Consider the following 24,172-nt stretch of genomic DNA (forward strand, 5'->3'; position numbering starts at 1 on the left):
ACGATCATCTTTGAAACTTTAAGTGTGAATCAATTGAAAATTCAGAATGCTTATTCGCACAATCCAATAACACTGGCAACTTTCATCGTCAGCATCGTAGAGAACATTTCAAAATCTGTTCAAACCATTCGCTTAAACCAATTGACTGATTTTCAACTTCAAATTGCATTCATTCCCCAAGCACAAAATTTAAATTGTTTAAAAAGCCCGTTTCAAAACACTTTCAAATTTAAAAAAAAAAATTCTCTCGCCGATCATCAATTTTAATGTTAATGTCGTCTTCTAGCCTTGCTAACTCATTTCTTAAAAATTTAATCTCGTCTCGTAATTCGTGTCCGGTTGTGCAGGATAGACACCTAAATCAGCGACAAAGTCTTCAAAGGTACCTGACACAATTGGAACATCACGGACTTCCAAAGCTGACATTCCTTGCAAGTTCGAAAAAATGAAGTATCAATATCAAGGAGTCAAGGAGTCAAAGGTCCAAAGTGTTTGGGACAATGTAGGAGACACAGACTTGGGGCATATCGATATTTTGTTGGGAAAAATGGTGTCTCAACCTTGCATTTATGTGAGGTTACTATTTATAGTAAGTTTTCATTTGAGCACGAAATAGTGCGAAACTCTCCCTGAAGCTTCTGGTTGGCTAGATAAGCATTTCGGTAAAGTTTCGTCGCAAGGTCACAGCTAGTTTTGAAGATATTAAAGTTTTCGTCTTGGAGGGGTGCAATAAAATATTTAAACTTAATTTTGGGGACTTTAGAGGCTCCGAAACGCCCTGAAAAGTGGCCGTAACCGGCGAAGCGGGTTACGAGGTGATAGAGCACTTCGCGAGCTTTCCGGCGCTTCAAACGGTTCGTCAATCGGACACCCGGTTCTCAAGTTATGGCCTCCGGAAGTTTGTACTCTTGAAATAGGAAAAATAATTTGTATCGAATACATAAATGAGCTGTAAAAGGGAGCGACACGTGTTGATGTGTGCTTTAACATGTCATAGGGCATCTAGAAGGGAGATAAGGTCGGCTACACCTTATTGGGTGGTTTTAGCCCATGGTTTTATAATACCGTTTGACGGTTTCTTGTATTGTATCTCCTATTTATGATGTGTGTGAGATAGAGGTTGTGTGTAAGAGTCCTATGGCTATTGAGTTGCCTCTGAATCTCTGATTAGTGGTACTCCTGCGAAGAGCTTGCTCTGCAAGTATTTTGTAATCTGTTTTTGATTGCTGAATAAAATATTGAGCTGCTTTTGGAGGGTGGGGTTTTTCTCCCGAAAGGGTTTTCCCCACGTAAATCATTGTGTTGTGGTATGAATGCTATTATATCTATTTCTATTTTCTGTAACTGTTGTAATGATCTGAAAAAGTTTTGCATTACCCTCCTCTCAAGGTTAGTGTAGGAAGTTGTTTCCGCTACTTAACTTCCTTACATATTCAAGATTTCAGGAACATGGTGTACTCACCTAATACCTATGGCAAGCCCAAACAGATGTTGGAGAGTGGAATTGGTCTGGCAGTTGGTTTCCCACCAGATATGCATAATTATGAATTAGTGGTTGAAGCCGCTAAGTACTATCAGTCGAAAACTAGATTAGTGGTACTGAAAGGATTGGTAATAGCCGACTTTACACCTGAGGCCATTGGGGAAGCATTTGATATCCCGTTTCCTGATAATCCCATCGCTACAACTATTGATGAGGCTCAAATTGCTTATGACAAAAATCTTGTTCTATGTAAAACGTTGATAAATGAAGAATGGTTCAAGGAGAGAAGACCACCAAGCATTAGGATCAGTAAAAAGACCCCCAAAAGCGATTTCCACAACGAGTATGGTGATATGGTTACCTTACTCTATCGGGTCATGGGACTTCCTCATTCCAATCTCTTTGAGAAATGGATGTTCTACTTCACCTAGGCAAGTCTTCGCTGGGAAGTCTAAGTTCGACTGGATTCATACACAGTTGGTCGAGCTTGAAGAGAAAAAGTATTTTGCCATGACCTCTTACTTGGTCTACATGTTTGCTCGACATCAGCCGTTGCCAGGATTAATCAAGAGAGGTGAGATTGGGATCGAGCCAAATTAGGTGAAGGTATACGAGTGCTATCCTCAGTTGCATTACTATGACATATCTCAAATTGACGCAAGGAGGGTTGCACATAAGGCTGTCAAAGCAGGCTACTACCCTGATCCAAAAATACGGTGCATGGTTCATCCAGTTCCCCAGATTCACCTACATCAAAATAGCAGGCTTTGAGGGAACACTGTATCGGCTTCTGCGTTACCCATTAGATAGATTAGTCCTCATGGAGGTAGCAAGGCAAGCACACCCAGCAGTCAGGATTCACCTTCCCCATGATTTTAGGTAACCTTGATGTGCACTTCAAGAATTCGGTGCAAGTTGAAGAGTCATTTGCTGAGTTAGCATCCTATTGCTTACAGGAGCATTTCCCTAGGAAATGCTTTGACCATGATGGATTGGCAAAGAAGGACTACGACAAGCATTACAAGGCCAAGGCACCAATAGAGGACTATTGGAGCAATTATCCAGATGACTTTGAGGTCTGTCGGTGGGAATATTCAAGGTTGAGTGTTCAACAAATGCGACTTTATGAGTATCGCCAGGTTCCAAATCAGGTAGTGGACTATGGAAATTGCTTGCAAGTCCGGGAATTTGAAACAGTCAAGGACCTCCCGCTAACCATTGATTGGACTCAGGACCCTATCACAAATTTTGAAGCTGTCATGGAGGGTCCAAGAAGGTACACAAATAACTGGCTATCCCAACAAATATAGAGGCTAAAACATGAAGGAACACAATTTACATTCAATTTGATGGGTAGTCTTGATTCCTAGTTTGTAGAAGACGAAGGAACCTGAAGCACGCTAAAAGAAGAGGTTGAGAAACCTGAAAAAAAGAGAAAGAAGGCAAGAGCCAATAGGGGGACACAAACGTCAAAAAGGACAAGGAGAGAAAAGATCCCAATCAGGTTACCAGAGGTTACTTCCTCATCCAAGGACCCTAGTTCAGAGGATGATGTGATTGAACTCGATCACCTTCCAACTCCACCTTCACAGGATGATCCCGTTGCATTAGAGGCAAATAATCCTCAAATACAAAATGGGCAAGAATTGGAGGCAAGGATCATTGGTTTGGATGGACCTGAGAATCGGGTCGAAGAAGGAGAGGTTGAGATTTCCTATTGTGTTTGAGTGATGTTGGTTGCATCCTAAGTTGAGATATGTGAAAGGTGAGACCTAGAGTTCTATATTTTATGTTACATTCATTTTATGTTTAGTTGTTTTTCTTGATTTTTGTTTTTTAATTTTTATTATTTTTGTTTTTATAAAATTAAACATGCTAGAGATCTATTGACATTGTTTCAATTTTTAGTATATTAAAATTTAATATTTAAAACTATTTAATTTAGATTATTAATTATTATTATATTCATTGTGTTAAATTTAACATATTTAGTATTTACAATTTTTAAATTAAATTTTTATAACTTATTTATATTCTAATATTTTTAAATTAAATTTAGCATATTTAGTACTTTTTTGGCAAATATTCTATTTTTTTCAAATTTAATCCAAATTTAATCTTTGTTAGATATAAAATTGAACCTTGTCACATAGGTTTAAACTAATTTATTATGTTTTTCAAACTTTTGTCCTTAATTTTAAATGGAAACAATATGTTTGTAATCTAAGTTGCTGAATCGTGGGATTTTTTGGGCGATTTCGAACACGGAATGTACCGGAATCGGATTCTGAAATGAATCTCCTGTGGGTGTGTGGGGTTTGTGTTTTTAGATGCCGAAATGTTTAGTGATTCTAGTTTGACCTTTTTGATATCTGATTAGTGAAATTAGAACTTATCTATCATGAGAGTCTAGTTTGATCTTTTTGATATTGAAAACTGAATTTAAAAGTATGTTATGCTTCAAAATTCAAAATTTGTAATGGTTTTGTTTAGCATATGTATTGGTATATGACGTTCTAAACTTAATTATATTTTCTAACTACATATATAAACATGCACACACACACACAGATGTATGTATGTGTGTGTACATACATACATGCATATATATAAATTTTCTTTTGCATGAACGTATCGAAAACGTACCCAAGCCCCTTGATTCAATTAGTCGTTTCTAGCACTTGATTAATGAACTATTATAGCTATAGTTACTGATTCGATTAGAGGAAGAAGCTAAGGGGCTGACTATCGATACCCTCCCATTTAATAACTATGCTCCCAACTAGAATTGGAAGAGGGTAGCAAGTTGATGCCATTAGCACTACAGAATAAGGCTGATTCGAGTGCCACAACTATTCAAAAAAATTCTAACGTACCAGTATTTCGTACTCACATCCTGTTCCTGTACCTGATTCAGCAACTTAGTTTGTATTGCATGTTGGTTCAATTTTATATATTTTTCTTCTTTTCTTATTGTTTAAGAATTGTTAAAATAAGTGTAAAAATTTTTGATCTATTTGTGGTTGAAGCTAATGAATACATCAAAATTTGGTGAATCAACATAAACTATTTTTTTCATTTTGAGATCATCAAATTTGAAACTTTCATTGAAAAATGGCTGTCTGCTAACCATGTAGTGAATCATGGTTGACAATAAGCACATTTGTAGTTCACAGATAAATTCAACTCCATATTGTCTCGAGGATACTAAATTTCAGATGCATTAGCTAATTTCAACTTTGCCAAATTTCCCTTATTTCTAGCTGTATGATTTTGGCATGTTCTTAGCTACTTTCATAAAAAATTGAAGATGGATGGGTTAGTGTGTTTAGAGCTATACCAAAATTTATGGGTACTTCATGTTAGGAACAGTTGAAATGAGAGGATGTCACAGTTGAGGCTACCAGGCTTGTGGATAATTATATTCTAAGGGTCTTTGTTTTTGGGAAATGAGAGTTCCTTTGTATTGCAGCTTACATTGGCTGTGGTTCTGTTACAGCGCTGGAAAGAGTCTTGTTGCTGAGGTATTGTTGCTGAGAAGAGTTATATCTACTGGAAAAAGAGCCTTACTAGTTTTGCCATATGTATCTCTTTGTGCTGAGAAGGTATATTTTTTTACATGCCAGATCTTTGGCTGTTAAGATTTAATTTTCTTGTTAGGATGGTAAGAGTGACTATTTAAGAAATGGGCAATTAGCAGTTTGCCTGTCTTTGTTATTATTTTTCTCATCTGGTTATTGTTTGTTAAGACAGACTGAACATATGGAAACTCTTTTGGAGCCATTTGACAAGCGTGTTCGCAGTTTTTATGGAAATCAAGGCAGTGGAACATTACCCAAGGATACATGTCTTGCTGTATGCACAATAGAGAAGGCAAATTCACTTGTCAATAGATTATTGGAGGAGGGTCGTCTGGCCGAAGTTGGAATTATGGTGATCGATGAACTTCATATGGTAAGCTAAACACTTTTTATTATTATCACTTATTAGTCTTTTGTAGCTATTCGGCATTGATCCATATGTTGTCTAAATGCTTGTTTTCCTGAAATGTTGGATCTTTTGTTGACATGACCTTTTTTTTTTCTTTAAGGTTATTTTTTGTTTTACTGTTTTACTGATTCTTAGCAGCCCCTTGTGATATATTGTAATTTTCATGTCATATGTTTTCATTTAGATTTAAATATTTCAAGCAGTCAAATGGACCTTTTTTCCTTACTTTACTAGTTTTGCAATTGTAATGTTGTGGATTTTGAGATCACAGTTCATATTTGATATTTAACCTTTATATTAATGCTTTTAAGTGCTGTCTGAAACTTCTTGTATATGGATATGTAAGAGATTGAAAATGTTTCAAGGATTTTCTGTATGTTGACTGCACGAGGTACCGTATTACTAAATAGGAGCCATTGGATTGCAAGTGCTCGGGGAAAGAGAAAATAACAGGTTCACAATATGGTATAAAATCTTGAAGAGTAGACCAAATAGCTTCTAAATCCTTGTTGGTATTCTAGTTTTCATTGTTGAATAAATTGAAAAATATTCTTCTGTTGTGCTTATTAGATTGAAAGTGTAGACTTTGATATTACATGGGAGAATGTTTCTATACATAGGTAGCATCCTGCGAATACCAGTAGAAAAACTATATCGCAAATTACTAACCAGTGACTTGTTCAGGCATATCAAGTTGCCTATTATTAAGCAAATTTGAACAACAAAAACTATGGCTAATATTTACGTTCCCTAAGTTTCTATTATGTAATAGCTCCCTTAATAACTAAACTAGATACAATTGTGAGTTTATCTCTATTTTCCCAAGTTTTGTTTGTTTGGTGATGTACATGTTACAGTTCATGTGAATGATAAATATTGTTTGTTTCTATTCTTTTTTTTCTATGTAATATTATTTTGGAATATATTGATATAATAAGTGCTCTTAATGATAATTTCAATTTTTTGATAGTACCCAAATGCTGCAACCTAATATGCTGTGAATTTTGTCAAACAGTCTTTGATGAAATGCAATTTCTTATAAACAACCTCTTAACATTAATTCTTGTGGTTGTGACTTATGAGTGCCAACAGATGTTAAAATTGTGGTTTTTTAAATTTGTAAGTTAAAAAAAGTTAAGACAGGTGTGTGGACGTCCGACCTGATGTGTACACATGTTACACAGTTGATATTGAAATTCATAGATTTGATCAATATCATTTACTTGCTTATATCGGAGTCAATGCACATTTTATATCAAATTGTTATTAGTTTTGAAAATTTCCATCTTCTTGATTACATTATTTAAGCCATATAAAAAAACCAATTTATATTTTTAATATGAATGTCAAGATGATTTCTCCTTTTGGATGCAAGACAGTGACAATGCATTTCTATTTATTTATCTTTGTTGAACTTTGGGGACATTCTCTATCGGTGAGAATGTTTTGTTTTCTGCTTGAGCCTTGTCATTTATATCCAAGCAATCCCTTCATTGCCTCAATATTATGTGTAGTAGTGGTTGAACAAGTGAATCCAGCTTTTGATTTGCTAGTTTTACAAGCTTTATAATGAAATGTCAAATCGGGACAAAATACTCTAACAAAATGGCTTTAGCATTCTTCGCATAATTTTTATTGCTAGAATTCATGCAAGGTGGTCTATTAAAGCCTTTAAACCATTGACACACCTAGTGTCACCGTCACCTGTCATTTTTAAAAAAAAGCTGCTGTTTAGTGACATCTAAACATTCAAATTTTTGAAGCAAGCAACATATTTAATGATTTCACACATTGTTGGCTATCTTCATCATGTCTATGTGACACATCTATGCATTGCATTAATCATGTCCAACAATTATCTAAACCTTAACATACTTAGCCATGGAAATCTATATCTTTAGCTAAATTATTTACGGGTACATGTCTTTATATTAGTACCTCTCATTAAGATAAATTTTTATTGTTTAATGTTTACCTGTCTTTTAAAGGGAAGTTCCTCGTCTGTTTTTTGCTAGCCAGTGAGCTATACTGTAATCCTGTTGCAGCAGATTTGTACAAGGGATTTTAGGTTCTTCTGAATATAATGCCCTTTACAGGATTTTCTTCTCATGTCTTAGATTTCCCTTTAACAGGAGTTACTTATTATATTTTACAGACAGATGTATTAGGCCTCAGTACTCTTTGAATTTTATAGGTTTCTTGGGTCAAACCTCCAAAGCCACAGAAACACAGACACACAAAAGGGCTCTACAAATGCCAAGGTTTGAACTTGGGCCATTTACATGGTAACTCCCCATCTCAACCCTAGAACATAACCCAATGGTCGTTGTTACGAAACTTTTTCACCAAAAATGATAATAAAGTTATGAAAGAATTAAAAGGAGGTAGAAGAATAAAGGATAATATGATCATTCGGTTAAAATGGAGATTAATGAAGAATATTTATGAAAACACTTTTAAAAGAGAGGAATAACTATAATCATTTAATACTACTTAAAAATGCAACCTTTGTGAAAGGGTGTGATAATTTGAAAACCACCCTTAAGGCTTATATAAAACATTTATGTGATGCTTGGAAAGGGCATGGAGAATACTCAAGGAAGAAGAAGGTGGTTTGGTGGGGCTATGGGCATTGGAGAAGGGGCACACAAGAGTGGCCAACATGGGGTACAAAGGACACTCGAAATTTTTTAGGCTAGAGTTTTGTGTAAGTAGGCATGGTGCGAGTAGGCACACACTGTGTTCTTACATATGTCCTCTAGAGTTTGCCATAGTGGCAGTCAACACCATTGAAATCTTCCAAGTGTGAGAGTGACTTTTCCAAGTATTGTTAATTAGATAAGTATTGAACTTTTTATTATTCAAAGATATTGTTTAATTATAAATGAGATGGAGTTGATTTAATTAAATTCTTTAAATATGTTATTTGTCTATTGATATCTTGTTCATATGGTTGAATGCTAATTAATATATTAATATTGTTGATCTTGTAAAGTTATTTCAATTTCAATGAAAGAACAAGTTATGAACTATGAATGCTATATATGGATATGAGGAATTATGTCAATGTCTAATAATTCTGATTTTTATCTGCAGGTCTGAAGGAGAGATCATTTAATATTTTCTATGTCTTCTCCAAATGAATTCAATTGGCATATATATCATTTAGGCAACCGGTCAATTGGTGTATTGACCGGTCATGCCTTTTAGGCATGACCGATCAATGCACCCATTGATCGGTGCCTTTACAATTATACCATTAACACAATGCTGATTATCGGTTCAAAAACCCCCGATAGCATATTGTAATATCATAATATAATGACTGATCAATATAATGAATCGGTTCATATAAACACCGATGATTCAAAGTGCACGATGTATATAATCCAACCGGTGCATTTGTTAACCAATGTTAATGCCAAATGAAGCGGTGTATTCATTAAACCCGATAACAAATATGCTCGATATAATTAAGCCCGATAACAGATGTGAATCGGTGCCAATGTTTATGCAGCCGATAGCAAGTATGTATCGGCGAATTTAACCCGATAGCTTATAGCATTTAATATGCTATCGGGTTAATACCCTGATAGCATATTAATGGCAGTTAACAATTGACATTAATATGCTATCGGGTTGTTAGCCCGATAGCATAATGATAAGCAATGTTTGTACAATCCGATAATCATATGCAATATAAATCAGACATGAAGCATGTAGATAAATAACAGAACAAGGAAGGTTAGGAAGATCTTATCTTGCATAAGCTACCATGCATTAACACTCCCTCTTAGCTTTGGAAGATAGATAAGGCAACCTGCATCACATTTCCTTTTCATAACTAAGACAACGTCAGTTAGCAAAAATCATTTATACATGAGAAGTACCATCAAGACATATGATACAAAATAGAAGAACATCACCTGAGCATGTGATATAAAGTATTATTTTAACATGTGATAAAAGTAAGAGAATCATCAAGATATCACCTAACACGTGATATCAGTATTGCCTAACATGCAATACTTAAGGATAAGTCTATGAGAAAGGTTAGTTTCTCATCATATCCAAGTTGTGATAAGTGCAATAACATTTATAAATGTTTATCACAACATAGTCATGGCACATCCATGACTTACCAGAGATCCAACATGATCAATGGTTGAGATATCACCTACATGTGATATCAGTATTGCCTAACACGCAATACAAGGATAACCATATGAGAAGTGCTTAAGTTCTCATCATATCCAAGTTGTGATAATGCAATAACATTTGTACAAATGTTGTATCACAACATAGTCATGGCACATCCATGACTTACCAGTGATCCAACATGATTACTGGTTTGACTATCATAAGATCGTCACCTTATGATGTCTACATACAAGTGTTCAGTATCTAAGAGATCGTCACCTCTTAGATATGAACATAGGTGGCAAGAAGCCAAGAGATAGTCCAAACATCACAAAGAAGTTTACACATTAAACATCTTAAATATATGTAAGTGTAGATTACAAAGCAGATTACCTTTCTATCATACTTAAACCCTTTCTAAAGTGATCAACCTTCACTCTGGAAAGTGGTTTGGTCAGAATATCTGCAGTCTGATCTCCTGTACACACATATTCTAACTTTATCACATTCCTGTCAACCATATCTCGTAAATAGTGATATGGAATCTCAATATGTTTGGACCTGTCATGAAATACTGGATTTACAGAGAGTTTTATACAGCTTTGATTATCACACTGAATGACTGTAGGTTTCATAGGTTCTCCAAATAATCCCACGAGCAATTTCCTTAGCCATACTGCTTCTCGGGCAGCCATTGAAGCTGCAATATATTCAGCCTCTGTGGAACTCTGAGCTACTGAAGATTGTTTTCTGCTGATCCAGGATATCATGGCTGACCCTAAACTGAAGCAGCACCTTGAAGTGCTCTTTCTGTCAGTCACACTGCCAGCCCAATCTGAATTTGTAAATCCATGTAGATCTATGTCAACCTTTTCATATTTAAGACCAAGCTTTAGGGTACCTTGTAGATATCTCATTATATGCTTTACTGCAACCAGGTGTATCTCCTTAGGTTCACACATGAATTGACTTAAGGCATTAACAGCATAGCAGATATCTGGCCTTGTATTTACTAGATACATCAGGGACCCAATCATCTGCCTGTATTGAGTGGGGTCAGTAGGTCTTGATTCTGCTGCTGCTTCTTTAAGTTTATGGAAGTTGGTTTCCATAGGAGAGGTCATGGGTCTGCAGTTTAGCATTCCAAATCTTGTCAATATGTCCAAGGTGTACTTCCCTTGGTTCAGTACAATATTATCAGAATTCTGCCATACTTCCAATCCTAGGAAGTAATGAAGAAGCCCCAAGTCTTTCATATCAAATTCTGTGGATAGATCTTTCTTGCATTGATCTATTAGGTGATCATCTCCTGCGATTAATAAGTCATCAACATATAAAATTAATATTAACATATCACCTTTATTTCTTTTGAGGTAGAGATTAGGATCTGCATCATTCTTAGAGAAACCCAGCTTTGAGAGATAGGTGTCAATTCTTTCATACCAGGCTCTGGGAGCCTGTTTGAGCCCATAGGGAGCTTTCTTGAGTCTACACACATGAGACTCTGCATCATGAATTTCAAACCCTTCAGGTTGCTCTAAGTAGACTTCTTCCATGATCTCGCCATTTAGGAATGCTGTCTTAACATCCATCTGATGTACCTTCCACCCCTTTGCTGCTGCAATGGCTAGGACAGCTCTTATTGATGTGTACCTGGCAACAGGTGCAAATGTTTCTTCGTAATCTATTCCTTCTTTCTGTGAGAACCCTCTAACTACAAATTTGGCCTTGTGTTTTTCAATACTGCCATCTGCAGCATGCTTGATTTTAAACAACCATTTAGAAGACACAACAGACTTCTTGGTTGGCCTAGGAACAATCTCCCAAACATCATTCTTCATAATGGACTGATATTCTTCAGTCATGGCATCTATCCATACTTGATGTTTGAGTGCATCTAAAACATTGTTAGGTTCAGCTTTAGAGAGATCATTCATAAGTGCAACATAGTTGATGAATTTATTAGGCCTTTTGCTTTCCCTGAAGGTTCCTGAAGGAGCAGCGAACTTCTGAGCTTCTGCTATAGTTTTGGTGGCCCATAGTGGTCTTTTCTTGCGATTATCTATAGGTGGGTCTTGTGTTTCACTTATAGTTTCCTCAAGATACTCCCTCTGAAGCTTAGGAGTAGGATCTTCTTCTAGGTTAGGAGTAGGATTATGAATTTCAGGTTCTATTGTTTTTTGGGCCCTTTTGAAGGCTAAATCTTATTTGAAGATTACATCCCTACTGAGTTCAATATTTTTCTGCCCTTGTACATAGATTTTGTAGGCTTTAGAAGTTTCACTGTATCCTACAAGTATTCCCCTTTTTCCAGAGGGTTCTAGTTTTAGTCTTTTCTCTTTAGGTACATGAATATAGACCGGACACCCAAATATCCTAAGATGGCTGATATCTGGTTTTGTCTTGGTAAAGACTTCCTTAGGAGTTTTATCTTCAAGGTGTGAATGAGGACATCTATTTTGTATGTACACAGCAGTGTTAGTTGCTTCTGCCCAAAGGTTCAAGTTTAGATTTTGATCTAGTATCATGGCTTTGGCAGCTTCTACTATGGTCCTATTTTTCCTTTCAGCTACTCCATTTTGTTGTGGATTATAAGGTATTGTCAACTCCCTCTTAATCCCACAATTTTAACACTCATAATTCTTCTATCATATTCCGATATATTAATTCTATCCAATTTTATATTTGAAGAAAGTTGTGTTACAGCTGTTGGGCAATTGTCTTTGACTATGAGACATTCCTTACTTTATCATAGATTGGCTAAAAGATCTTTCAAGAACCTTTAGCACAAGTGCTTTCATGTCTTTTCACATCTAGTACCTCAATTAGGGACAAACTTTTCCTTCAAACACCCACAATTGTGTAACTTGTCATTTCCTTTTTGTAGATGGAACTTGTTGATGTGTTTTTGTAGGACACTGTAATGTCCGCATTTGCGTGAGCATCAGAATTCGAAGGATTAGCCTATCAGTCGACCCTCATAGGCTAGTGTGGTGGATTAGAGGGTCCATCTTGGGCGTTATGGAGCTCTTCAGGTGGCAGTTGTAAGTGTTTATCTCTCCGGATCCTTCATATGTTTTGAGGCATTGATAGTAAGTTAGGAGATGTTAGAGAGGGACCCTTACTATTTTTAGTAAGGCAGTTGGATGCACAGTGGATACAATGGTTAACTTCCAGGTTCAGATGGAAACAAGAAATAATGATTATTTTTGGAGTTATGTTTTTTTAATTATTAATAAAGTAATAATTTATTAATAATTATTTATAAAGTGCAACTATAATGTTATATTTCCACTTTATGTGAATGGGGCCACTTAATGACTTAAAAGTCATTTAATAAGTGCATCACAATGATATAATGTAACTTTATGGTTAAAGTGGTCATTTAAAGACTTAAGTGAAACTATAAAAGCATTTAATGATTTTGAACGAGTTTAAAGGCCAAAAGAGAAATTGATCTAATTGGAGATGAATTTAAAAGGCACCAAAAGAAATGAAAGAGCTATCATTAGATCATTTTATTCTTGTGTGTTTGGAGAGCTCCTTTCTTGGAGAAGGAAACCTAGGGTTTCTGCACTTCTCTGCTCATTGAGAATGAAATTCTCATTGATTTGCATACCTAAGGTTGTGAAAGATCTTCCAAGGGCTTGCCTTTCAGATTAGCTTCATCCAGGAGTCAACATTATGCTTCATTGAAGGATTAAGCAAGGGTTTCAGAGAATACTTATGAGCAGATCAGAAGTTGAAGATTATTTCTGAAAGAATATTTGACTGCTGGCTGTGTGCCATTCTTCGTCAGCGTGTGGGGTTGTATTGTTGCTTCCACAGGCTGTACAGTGTCAGAGGAGCTGGGCGTATGAAGCTATGGGCAGGAACACTTAGGTTTAGAGTGTTATTAGTTCATCCTTTGGAGTGGCTAGACTTCTATTAACAGCATGATGCATTGATAGTGTGGAGAACTCAACAACAATGTCTAATGTCCATGAATAAAGGTTTACCATTGCTGCACTGATCTCCAGAATTGCTGATGCTGATTCTTTCATATCAGATTTTCCAGCATTTGACTTGAGCCATTCGGGTATGAAGATTAAAGAATTTTCAATCTTTATTTGTAGAGCTGAAGTAAATATTTTGAATTATTGCATGTTATTGTAATCAGAAACAAAGTGTATCAGACCTGATTTACATTGTTATCAGACCGGATATAGTGGCAATACAAATTCATTTGAAGGTTTGAATGTTCATTATTTGTTTATGCAAGTCTTCGGATATCATTTCTATGTATTGGTATATGTCTTGGAATTGCAAATCATTCAAATACAACAAAACAAACACATATCTAGTTTTTGGAGCGGACTTCCTTTACTGGGGTTTTGAAGCGAATTTCTCCCTTTGCTATCAAAGTGGGCTGATTGCGCTTTATCAAGAGGTGGGAGATGTGGTTAAGAAGAATGAACTTCCTTTTCTCCCAATTTGGAGCGATCTTTTGAGACCACTTCCTTTGCTCCATTCTTGGAGCGAATTCTACTTTCTTTGCTCCCTCTTAGGAGGGGTTTTCACTTCCTTTTCTCTTTCTAGGAGCGATTTAGACTTCCTTTGCATATTTAAGGGCAATATGATGAATTTCAACTAGCGCAACCTTGTTTTGATCATTAAAAGGATCAAATTCATCAAGTTTTTGGAGATTTTTGACTAAGGAATGGAGGGAAGTGGCGAATTGAAGTTACTTCCTTTGCTTCTCTTAAGGAGCGAAATCTACTTCCTTTGCTCCCTCTTAGGAGCGAAATCCTCTTCCATTGCTCTCATCTTGAAGTGATGTGGACTTCCTTTGCATATTTGAGGGTAAGGAACAAGTTTAAGTGCCTTCAACATCATTTTGATCATTGAAAGAGATTAATGCATTATAATTTTGACAAAGGGAAGGATTGAGATGGCAAATTTGGAGTGACTTCCTTTGCTCCCCTCCGGGAGCGAAAAACACTTCCATTGCTCCCCTTTAGGAGCGAACTGCTCTTCCTTTGCTCTTGGTTTGGAGCGAAGTCATCTCTAAGGTGTTCATTGAGAGGTATTTGATGACTTTTGTGCACGAAAACCAAAAACCTAAGGCATGAGTGGATAAGACTAAGCTAGAGAGCGAATTTGAGGTCACTTCCATTGCCTAGGTCTTGGAGCGAAAAACACTTCCATTGCTCCTCATTTGGAGCGAAATACTCTTCCTTTTCTCTTTCATGAGAGCGAATTTGCTTCTAAGACCTCACATTAAGGTAATTTGATCCATATGAGTTGATGAGAGGAGGGTAAATGGAGGAGATCAGGCTATGCGTCGAAATTGAAGTGATTTCCTTTGCGCCCCTTCAAGAGTGATTTTCACTTCCATTGCTCCTCATCTGGAGCGAGTTTCCTTTCCTTTGGTCACCTTCAGGAGCAAAGTTGATTCTAAAGCCTTTCTTGAGGCTAGTCTGGCACATTCACATGCATAGAGAGCAAAATGCCAAGACACGAGTTCATAAGACCAAGCTAAGGGCGAATTTGAGTTTGTTTCCATTGCTCCTCCTTAAGAGTGAATTTGACTTCTATTGCCCCATCCTAGGAGCAAAGTCATCTCCAAGACATTCAGTGAAGGTGATTTAATGACTTTTGAACATTAGGATTAAAAACTCAAGGGATGAATTGATGGAATGGAGAGAGTGGATGTAAATTTGGCGCTATGTGAAATAATTTGTATTGCTCCCCTTTAGGAGCGAAATGTGCTTCCATTTTTCCTTCTCAGGAGCGAATTCACCTTCCTTTGCTCCTGCATGAAAGCGAAAACCTTCCCTAAGCACTTTTGATGATTGTTTGAAGCATTTTACACAAGGAGGATAAAAAACTTAAGGCAAAATGGGTGATAGGAGATAAGATGGTTAGAAAGTGAGCTGAGTTTCATATCATTTCCATTGTTCATCATTTGAAGTGAAATTGACTTCCATTGCCTTGATGTTGAAGCAATTTCCATTGCCCTCTCCTTGGAGCAATTTTCTATTCCATTGCCCACTTCTAGGAGTGAAAATTGCTTCCTTTGCTCCCCTTTCAGAGCGAATTTTCTCAATTGCCACTCCTAGCAATGCAATAATAACACATTTGGCACCTAAAATTGTATTAAAAAAGAAAATACATGAGGCAAGTACAAGTCGGCCACCTTGAGGAAACAATTCTAATTGTATCTGCTTAAAATCAGGTCGGCCTTTACCTCTAAAGACACATCCTTTCCTTTAAGCGCCTACAAAGGGGCATTCAAAATGGTCATTTCAATCATCAATCCAAAGCAATTCACTCCTTCAAATAGCAAATTCAGAAGGCAAAGGAGCAAATTCAGTTGCAAAGAAGTGAACTCCATCAACATAGCAGCGATTTTGATCATTGGTGCAGCGAATTGGAGCAGACATAAAGCGAATTTGCTCATCCATCTTCAGCACCAACAAACTTCTTCAGCATAATGAGTTATACCTCTTGATTAGATGCATCAATTCGGGGTTGAAATCGTCCAAATCAGACAAAATCAGATCACATCAAATTAAGATGGATGAAATTAGGTATATATTATGTATGTTTGATACCTATTTGTTTGTTTTGCAAGTGGTAAAGAAGAATTAGATCAAAAGGGCCAGATTGTAGGAAGATCAGAACAAGTATTCCTAGGAGGAAATTTCCACATCAAGGTCAAGGTCCAAGATACAAGGAAGATGTCTCCAAGAGGAAGGATTTCAGCAGCAACCACAAGGGTATCAAGAAAGGTGACTTCATAAGAAGAATCTTGAGGTATTCAAGAACTCTCACCGCATCACAATGACATGAAGAGGTCAAGACCTTAAAGTGTAAAGGAGAAATCATTTAGCTATCTTGAGGCAAAATACACGAGCAAAGATGGAGGAATGACTCGACCATAGTGATGCTTCCCATCATCATCACCAAATTGAGCAAGTGACTAATGTTGAATATCAAGAGATATTGCTCAACATTCCTTCATGATGAATCAAGTCTACAAGTGCAGGTTGAGGTAGCATCCCAATCACCATTACATTAATTAAAAGGTTCCACATCAACATGTCCAGATGCAATGCACCTGACTCGTCCATGGGGGCACAAACTCCAATGTACCTACCCCCGTTTTCTTTTGGTTCACATTCAACATTGAACTTGAATGTAATTTTCTCATTGGCCAGAGGGAGTTGTTTTAACAAACCCTAATTAGGGTTTCTATCTTGTAATCTCAGCCATTGATTGTGAATCAATCTAGGCCATTCATTGTAAAGTGAGCATTATAAAAGGCTCACCCTCATTTGTAAAGGTCAATAGTTAAGAGATAATAGATAGTTTAGAAATAGTGAATAGCGAATATTAGATAGAAGTTAGACTAGAAGTTAGATTAGGAGAAGGCAAAGATTGTTGCCAAGATCTTGTTGTAAAGAACATATGATTTCATTGAAGCTATGGTGAATTAATGTGTCATTTCAACAAGTTGCATGGGCTCTATTTCTCAATTCATTTGCATTCGTGTTGATTAGATTGAATGGAGGAATTTGTTGAATGCATTTGTGTGGAATCCATTTAGTCCATACCACTAGTCTCTTGTTGATTGCAAGTGTGCCTTGCGTGGTCAACTGGAATTATATGAGCTTAACTTCAATTGTTATACGTCCATTGTTTATGCATTAACTTGAATGGTAATCAATGTTTGATGGTAAGGATTTGAACATCTTTGAATTATACCTTAGATGCTTGCATTGAGCTTGTGTCATATTGTTCAAATTGATGGTGAGACCTTGCCTAGTAGGATCCCATTGAATCATTCACTCTTTTCTTGCATTCTAAGTCTTAGGGTAGAATTCCTCAACCTTTTCCCTTTTGCCCTATTTTCAACCCAAGCTAGTTTAGGATAAAAAGCATCACAAGATTGCAACATCGGATGATCAAAGTTCTAGCAATTCAAGCATTCAAGTACAACGTAAGTTCCCTTGTGATTCCAGCATAATCACATCAAACCATTGACCTTATCCACACGTCGTGACCTGACATTAGGAACTTGGAGTTGTCTCATTTGATCGCGAAGCATAGCATTTGAGAGACTTTGATCAAGAGAGGATAAGATACTTTTGGGTATTTTATTCTGTGTTTGCATGTGCCTAAATAACACATCAACAAAATTGGCGCTAGAAGGAGGGCATGATCACCATGAATTCTTGAACAGCTAAACTCCATATCATATCAATTCGTATTTGCAAGGAGTAATCTTATAGCTTTTTTTACCTTCCTCCTCGCTCAACAAAATTAGGAGGGCATGACTGTGAATATATGCTTGTACAAAGAAAGAAGGTGATACTTGGATCGTCAATTGGACTTGCAAGAAATGAAAGCATTTCCCGCAGCTGGAACTAGCTGAGCAATCAAGTCAGATTTGAGATTTGCAAGATCTCTTTATTCCAAAAAATCCAAAAAAGTGAAAAACCAGAAGTCTAGAAAAGTAAAAAAATCAGAAAAATTAAAAAGAAAGGTTTCTAAATGGAGCGACATCATTGTCAAGTTGAACAACAAGTTGATATTTCTCAACTTTGGTGGAGATTGAATGCACAGCTATACCCACGCTGCTTGTCTGAGTTTGCAATGCCTGGGCAGTGTAGAATCCATGAAACAAATGAACATGATGAGATGCATTGCTTGATATACCTATCAAGGATGGAATCGACAATGCAAGGAAAGATCTTCTTTTGGGATGTCCCCAAGCTAGAAGCGGAAGAAGGCAATTTTAGTATTCTGGAAAGCAATTATCCTCTTTCAAGCTTTTTATGGATGATTGAAAATCAACTTGTTTTGAATGGTGAAATGCATTTAGAAAGCATATTGCTACCATTGTGGTGTAGGATTCATAATGCACCCCATTCCGAATTTACTTGCTCACTGTGTGAAATGGCTATCAACCAAGTCAGATATCAATTTGGATTGGTAGCTTTATCCAAGGAAGAGTGTATCGCGAATAGATCTTGGAGTGCATACCTTGCAGCTGAGTTTAGAAGAACATATGATTATGACATTGCTACACCCTCGAATAGTGAAGGAACCCAATTGCAGGTTGATGATACAAATTCACCTAATGATCAATGTATTGCAGTAAAAAGCCTTCCATACCTGTTGATGTGTATTTTGTACACGACCAAACACAAAATAAAATACCCAAAGGTATCTTATCCTCTCTTGAGTAAAGTTTCCGAATGCTGAAGATATCGCAAAAAGGATCAATCGGTGAAACTTCAAGGTTCTGTTATGTAGGTTCTCTACTCGTGGATAAGCTCTTCGTGGTATGATGTGATTTGCTGGAATCACAAGGGGACTTACACTTGATGACCTGAACATCTGATTTGCTGGAATCACAAGTCCTATTTACTAACTGGAAGACAAACAAATGGTAAAAGATGCAGGGTTCAGGAAGTCTACTCTACTACCTAGAATGCGAGAAGATGGATGAACGACTAGGTGGAGTGCTACTGGGCTGGGTCTCACCATCAGGCTTGAACAATCTGACACCAATTCAGTGCGATCTTCTAAGGGATGCTTCCAATACGTTCAAATCGTACACCATCAGACACTGATCACCATTCAAGATAATGCATGAACAATATACGTGTAACGACTTAAGATTAAGCTCATTTTATGCTAGTTGACCACGCAGGGCGCACTTACAATCAGCAAGAGGCTAGTGGTATGGATTAGACGGATTCCACAAGGTGCATTCAACAACTTCTTTCATTCAATTTAATTATCTATCATCTAAAACGAAGATTCAACAAGAGACCATGCATATTGCAACGAAACAACACACTTCACCATAACTTCAATGAAAATGGAGTTTGTTTACAATCACTAGCAACAATTTCTTGCCTTGTCCTCCTAATTTACTCTAATTGCTATTCTATCAGCTGACTATTCACTATTAGCTAATGATTCACCCACTATCAACTATTGACTAACTATTAGCCTTTACAAATGAGGAGCCAGGGCTTATATAGTGCTCTCAATACAATTCAATGGCTCAGATCAATTTGAGATCAATGGCCGAGATTTTACAATGAAAACCCTAATTAGGGTTTGTTACAACAAACTCAATTCTAGCCAATGAAATAATTGCATTATTTGGACACATGTCTTCTCTGGAATATTCGACCAATGGATAACTGGGGTAGTGTTGACGTGTATTTTGTACACAATCATACACAGAATAAAATACCGATAGGCATCTTATCCTCTCTTGAGAAAATAGTCTCTAACTGCTGAAGATCTGCAAAAAGGATCAGTTAGATGGACTCCAAGGTTCTTTTAGTGGGGTCTCCACGTGTGGACAAGCTTTTTTAGTGGTATGATGTGATTTGCTGTTTCCTCCAAGGCGTCTTACGGATTCCAAAGGCTCGAAGATTTTACTAATTTAAAAAGAACTTTCAAAAATGGCAAAAGGACAGGGTTTAAGGAAGTCTAATCTAGCCTAGCCCTATGAACGACTTAGCATGAATGAGATTTGGCAAGACTCAACCAACTTCAATTTTGCCATAAGATAACAACTCAATTGAAATTAGTGCGATCTTCTAAGGTAATAATGGTGTTCAATGCATCAAAGACCAAGGACACTACTATGAAGGTACATATCCTAGATACGAAAATGCTTGAAGGTTAAGGACTCAAAATGTTTTCCAGTCGACCACGCAAGGCGTTCCTACAATCAGCAAGAAGCTAGTGGTTTGGATTGCGAATCCTACCAAATATCAAATCTCACACTTAGTCTTTCAAATTAACAAACTACTTTGATTGAGCGTGATTCAAGTACATCCAACAACCATGAAGATAACTTAAGAAATTTGCAACAAAACACCATAACTTCAATATTTTATTGATTTCCAAGTCATCATATACAACAATTGCTTGAATTTCTCTCTTCAAGACTCAATCTTGCTACAAAATAAAAATTGCTTCTAACTCTAATCTCTCTATTACATCAACTATTATCTCTTACACTTATTCACTATTCACTATTGAAATGAAAAATGGGGGTATAAATAGCATCCCCAGTTACAATGAAAGGTCCAGATTGAAAATAAATCAATGGACAAGATCATGACACCTAAACCCTAATTAGGGTTTGTTACAAATGACCTCCTTTTTACTGAACAATATTAAATACATAGCCAAATATTAAATTTGGCACAAAAATCTAGGAGGTATCAACCAATGAGAAATAAGATGTCATGTCATCTGTAACAACCTTTCATCTAGAATCTTATTCCCTTTCCAATTCTCTTTTTTAGCATATGCAATGAATTTTGTCACGATTCCTTCGATTTCTGTGCTTGGAATATCGGGAAGATTCTTGATACTCTCTTCTAAGTGGATAACCTGATCAAATGCATCTAGAAGAGCCGTGTCCCAAGTAGGTTCAAGTTCCTTTGTTCTATCAATCAGGAGCATGGTGGCATACATCTGATCATACTGCTCATCTGTAACATCTGCGTCCTTGCGAAAGATGATCTTGATTCTATCCTCAAATTCTTGTAAATCCACATCTGTCTCGACCTCGATCCTTCTGCCAAGAATGGTACGAAGTACCTCAAATACTCTGTCCTGGATCGGATTGATCACCTCCTCAACTTGACCACATCTAACACTGATGTCCTCGAAGAGAACACTCTTTATATGGAGTAAGGTTGACCACTGAAACAAACTGTGAGAATCACCTTCTAAGATCCTCTCTTGTGCTAAAATTCTTCTGGATTTGTGTCTTATAACTTTCAAGACAGGGATGACAACGTCCTTAGTATGGGCAAATGCAGCTACTGTTGCCATCAATCTGTGAATAATCTCAAGAACTTGGATAGCCTGATGGGTGATCTTCGACATCCTTGTAACAAACTCAATGGCCACCGTGTGAGATCTATCCATCCAACTACATGTACGCTGGACCAGGTTCCTGAATCTTTCTGCTTCATTGATCGATTGAAGGGGCAATGCCTGCAATGGTGATCTAACTGGATCCTGACGTCCCAAAGGTTCATTGATGTGACTGAAATATGTCCTCCATGCGCCAACCTCTCTCTCAAGCTTTCTATTCTTTTCTACTTCTTCTCTAAGCTTGTCCTTCAATGCCTCAAATGTGTCGGTGGCATCATCTAAAGTCTGCTCTGTTGTGGATGGTCCTAACTCAATAGTCTGTATATGGTAGTCTTCTGCTAGGATCTCACCCTCATATTTGTCCGCTGCCGGTGTAGCTATTTGTAGTTTTCGAGATCCAGTCTCATCTCGAATCATCTTGGACATCTTTGTAGCCTTCTTCTTCTCTGTTGTCATATGTGAACGTCCCACGAGGCTCTCTAAATCAATTGCACTGTCCTCGTCCTCAATTACGATCACCTTAGTCAATCTTTCCTTCAACCAATCTGGGATATTTGATCTTGTCTCTTGAACTTGAATTTCTTTATGTACTATTTCTTCTTGTCTGGGAGGAGATGTTACTTCATTATCATTATCTAAATCATAGTCTTGGAGAGATCCATCGGATGAAACATGCTGTGCCTGTCCTTCCTCCTGTCTGTCATTCTGTACCATCGATTCCATGGACTCTTCCACTCGAACTGTTCTATCTTCTGGTCTGGAAGAAGTACCTGGTGTTTGATCTTTGTTGGCACCTTGCTTTTTCTTGGAAGGCTCTTTCTTTTCTGATCTTTCCTTTCTCTTCGAACCTCTCAAATGGAGATTGCCCTCACTGGCACATCGAAGGTTACCTTCACCTGAATTCCTAGGATTAGGATTGCCTTCACTAACACTGGCTCCACCTTCGGCTGGTTTCTCTTCCAAAGTAAAAGACATAGCTATGCCTTGTTCTCTCAACTTCTGATGCTGAACGTCTACCCATCTGCGAGTACAAGACAAGACTGGTGCCATCAAATCATCTAAATCCACGACCTCGGGCTCATTCCAATTCAAACTAATTGTTTTACTTTCTCTATCATATGAAGATTGGATGTGCCTGCCGTTGTCCTGAGCTTGGTCGGCCACTCTGTAAATCTTACATTTCTTGATGAAATCCAAAGGCAATCTAGAATGCATCTTTCGTTTCACTTCGAGATCATCTAGGAGATTCATCATAAAATCTTCAATTTGGTACTCATGTCTAAATCTTCTACCGACCGTCTCCTCTAAATGTCCATGTGGATCAAAACTATTCCTCCAAGCAAAAGATGAAAAAGGATACAAGGCTAACTCCTTCTCTGCGTCATCCATGGCTAAGACATTAGGACATACCTCAACTGAATTACCCAAAATAATAGGTACCTGAACTCCATTCTGATGTCTGTGTCTGAATGCCTTCATATATGCTGCCAACTGCCTTGTTATTTCAAGTAACACAATTCTGTCTGTCGGGTACCTCGGCAACATGTATGGAGGTAAAGGACATCCATGCACTCTAATGTAAGTGAACTTGGGAAACTGAATGAACCAAGCACCGTACCTCTTGATGAACTCCTGGGCATCCTGAGATAATCTGTTGTGAATCCCTCCTTGCAACGTCCTTGTGATGTTCATCGTGAAAGTATCATTGACTAACTTGTAGTTCTTCCCTGGTGGATGATGCAAGTAGGTATAGGATTCACAAACTCTGACCTCGCCGGGTCCTCTTCCAATCACTCCTCTGTGAGGTAGTCCTGCGTACTCAACGCTCCTGATTAAGGCATAGATGACGTATGAACTCATGTGGAAGGACTTAGTAGCCCTGAGTCTTCTCAACTGTACGTCTAAGCAATAGCTAATTATCCTAGCCCAATGTATTGTACCCTTTCCTTGAACAATCACCTGGATGAAGTAAAACATCCATTTCTCAAAATAGAAGGCATGAGGTGCTCCTGTAACTCTGTTGAGCATGGTAATCAAATCTCTGTATTCCTCCTGGAAATCAATCCTGTGTGGTGTGTTCGGTACTTTGCTCAGACGGGGACGACTCTTGAGTAGCCAGTTCTTGTTAATTATGCTTAGGCAAGCATCTGGATCATCATCGTACACTGATCTGGCTCCTTCAATGCTCTTGTATATCATGTCCCTGTGCTCTGGAAGATGGAAGGCCTCACTTATGGCTTCCTCTGAAAGGTACGCCAAAGTGCTTCCCTCATTGGACACAATTGTCCTGGACTGTGGATTGTAGTGACGGGCACACTCGATCATCATCTCGTGGCACTGAATGGCTGGAGGAAAACCGGCCGCCTTGATGATGCCACTCTCTATTATTCTCCGGGCGATAGGTGATGGCTTGCCGATGTAAGGGACCTCTCGGAACTTCTTCGTGCTAAAGTTCCCCAAGTTTGTATCTCCAATGTTGCTCCATTTAGACACGATCTTGGTCTCCACTTCTTCGGTCTTCTGATCTTCTTTCATGAGAGCCGAGCGACTAGTGGATGCTCCCGCCTTTGGGGTTGCCATACCTACACAACATTTCATTATAAGAAATAGATTTTGCAATAAATAACGTAAATAAGAGAGATAAATTTTAGG

General features: G+C 37.5%; 1 protein-coding gene across 6 annotated transcripts in view; it reads left to right on the plus strand.

The window, feature by feature from the left end:
* LOC131064206 (helicase and polymerase-containing protein TEBICHI) overlaps nt 1-24,172 on the plus strand; it is a 156,577-nt gene that overhangs the window by 40,486 nt on the left and 91,919 nt on the right. For all 6 annotated transcript variants that reach the window (XR_009358149.1, XR_009358150.1, XR_009358148.1 and 3 more), the window contains exons 7-8: nt 4,983-5,088; nt 5,237-5,437. Coding sequence is in view for 3 of the 6 variants with exons in the window: in XM_059207156.1 (XP_059063139.1) it covers nt 4,983-5,088; nt 5,237-5,437 (307 nt within the window). In the remaining 3 variants the exon portion in view is untranslated. The remainder of the gene's footprint in view (nt 1-4,982; nt 5,089-5,236; nt 5,438-24,172) is intronic.

This window comes from Cryptomeria japonica, chromosome 6, assembly GCF_030272615.1.
Source record: "Cryptomeria japonica chromosome 6, Sugi_1.0, whole genome shotgun sequence".
Lineage (NCBI taxonomy): Eukaryota > Viridiplantae > Streptophyta > Pinopsida > Cupressales > Cupressaceae > Cryptomeria > Cryptomeria japonica.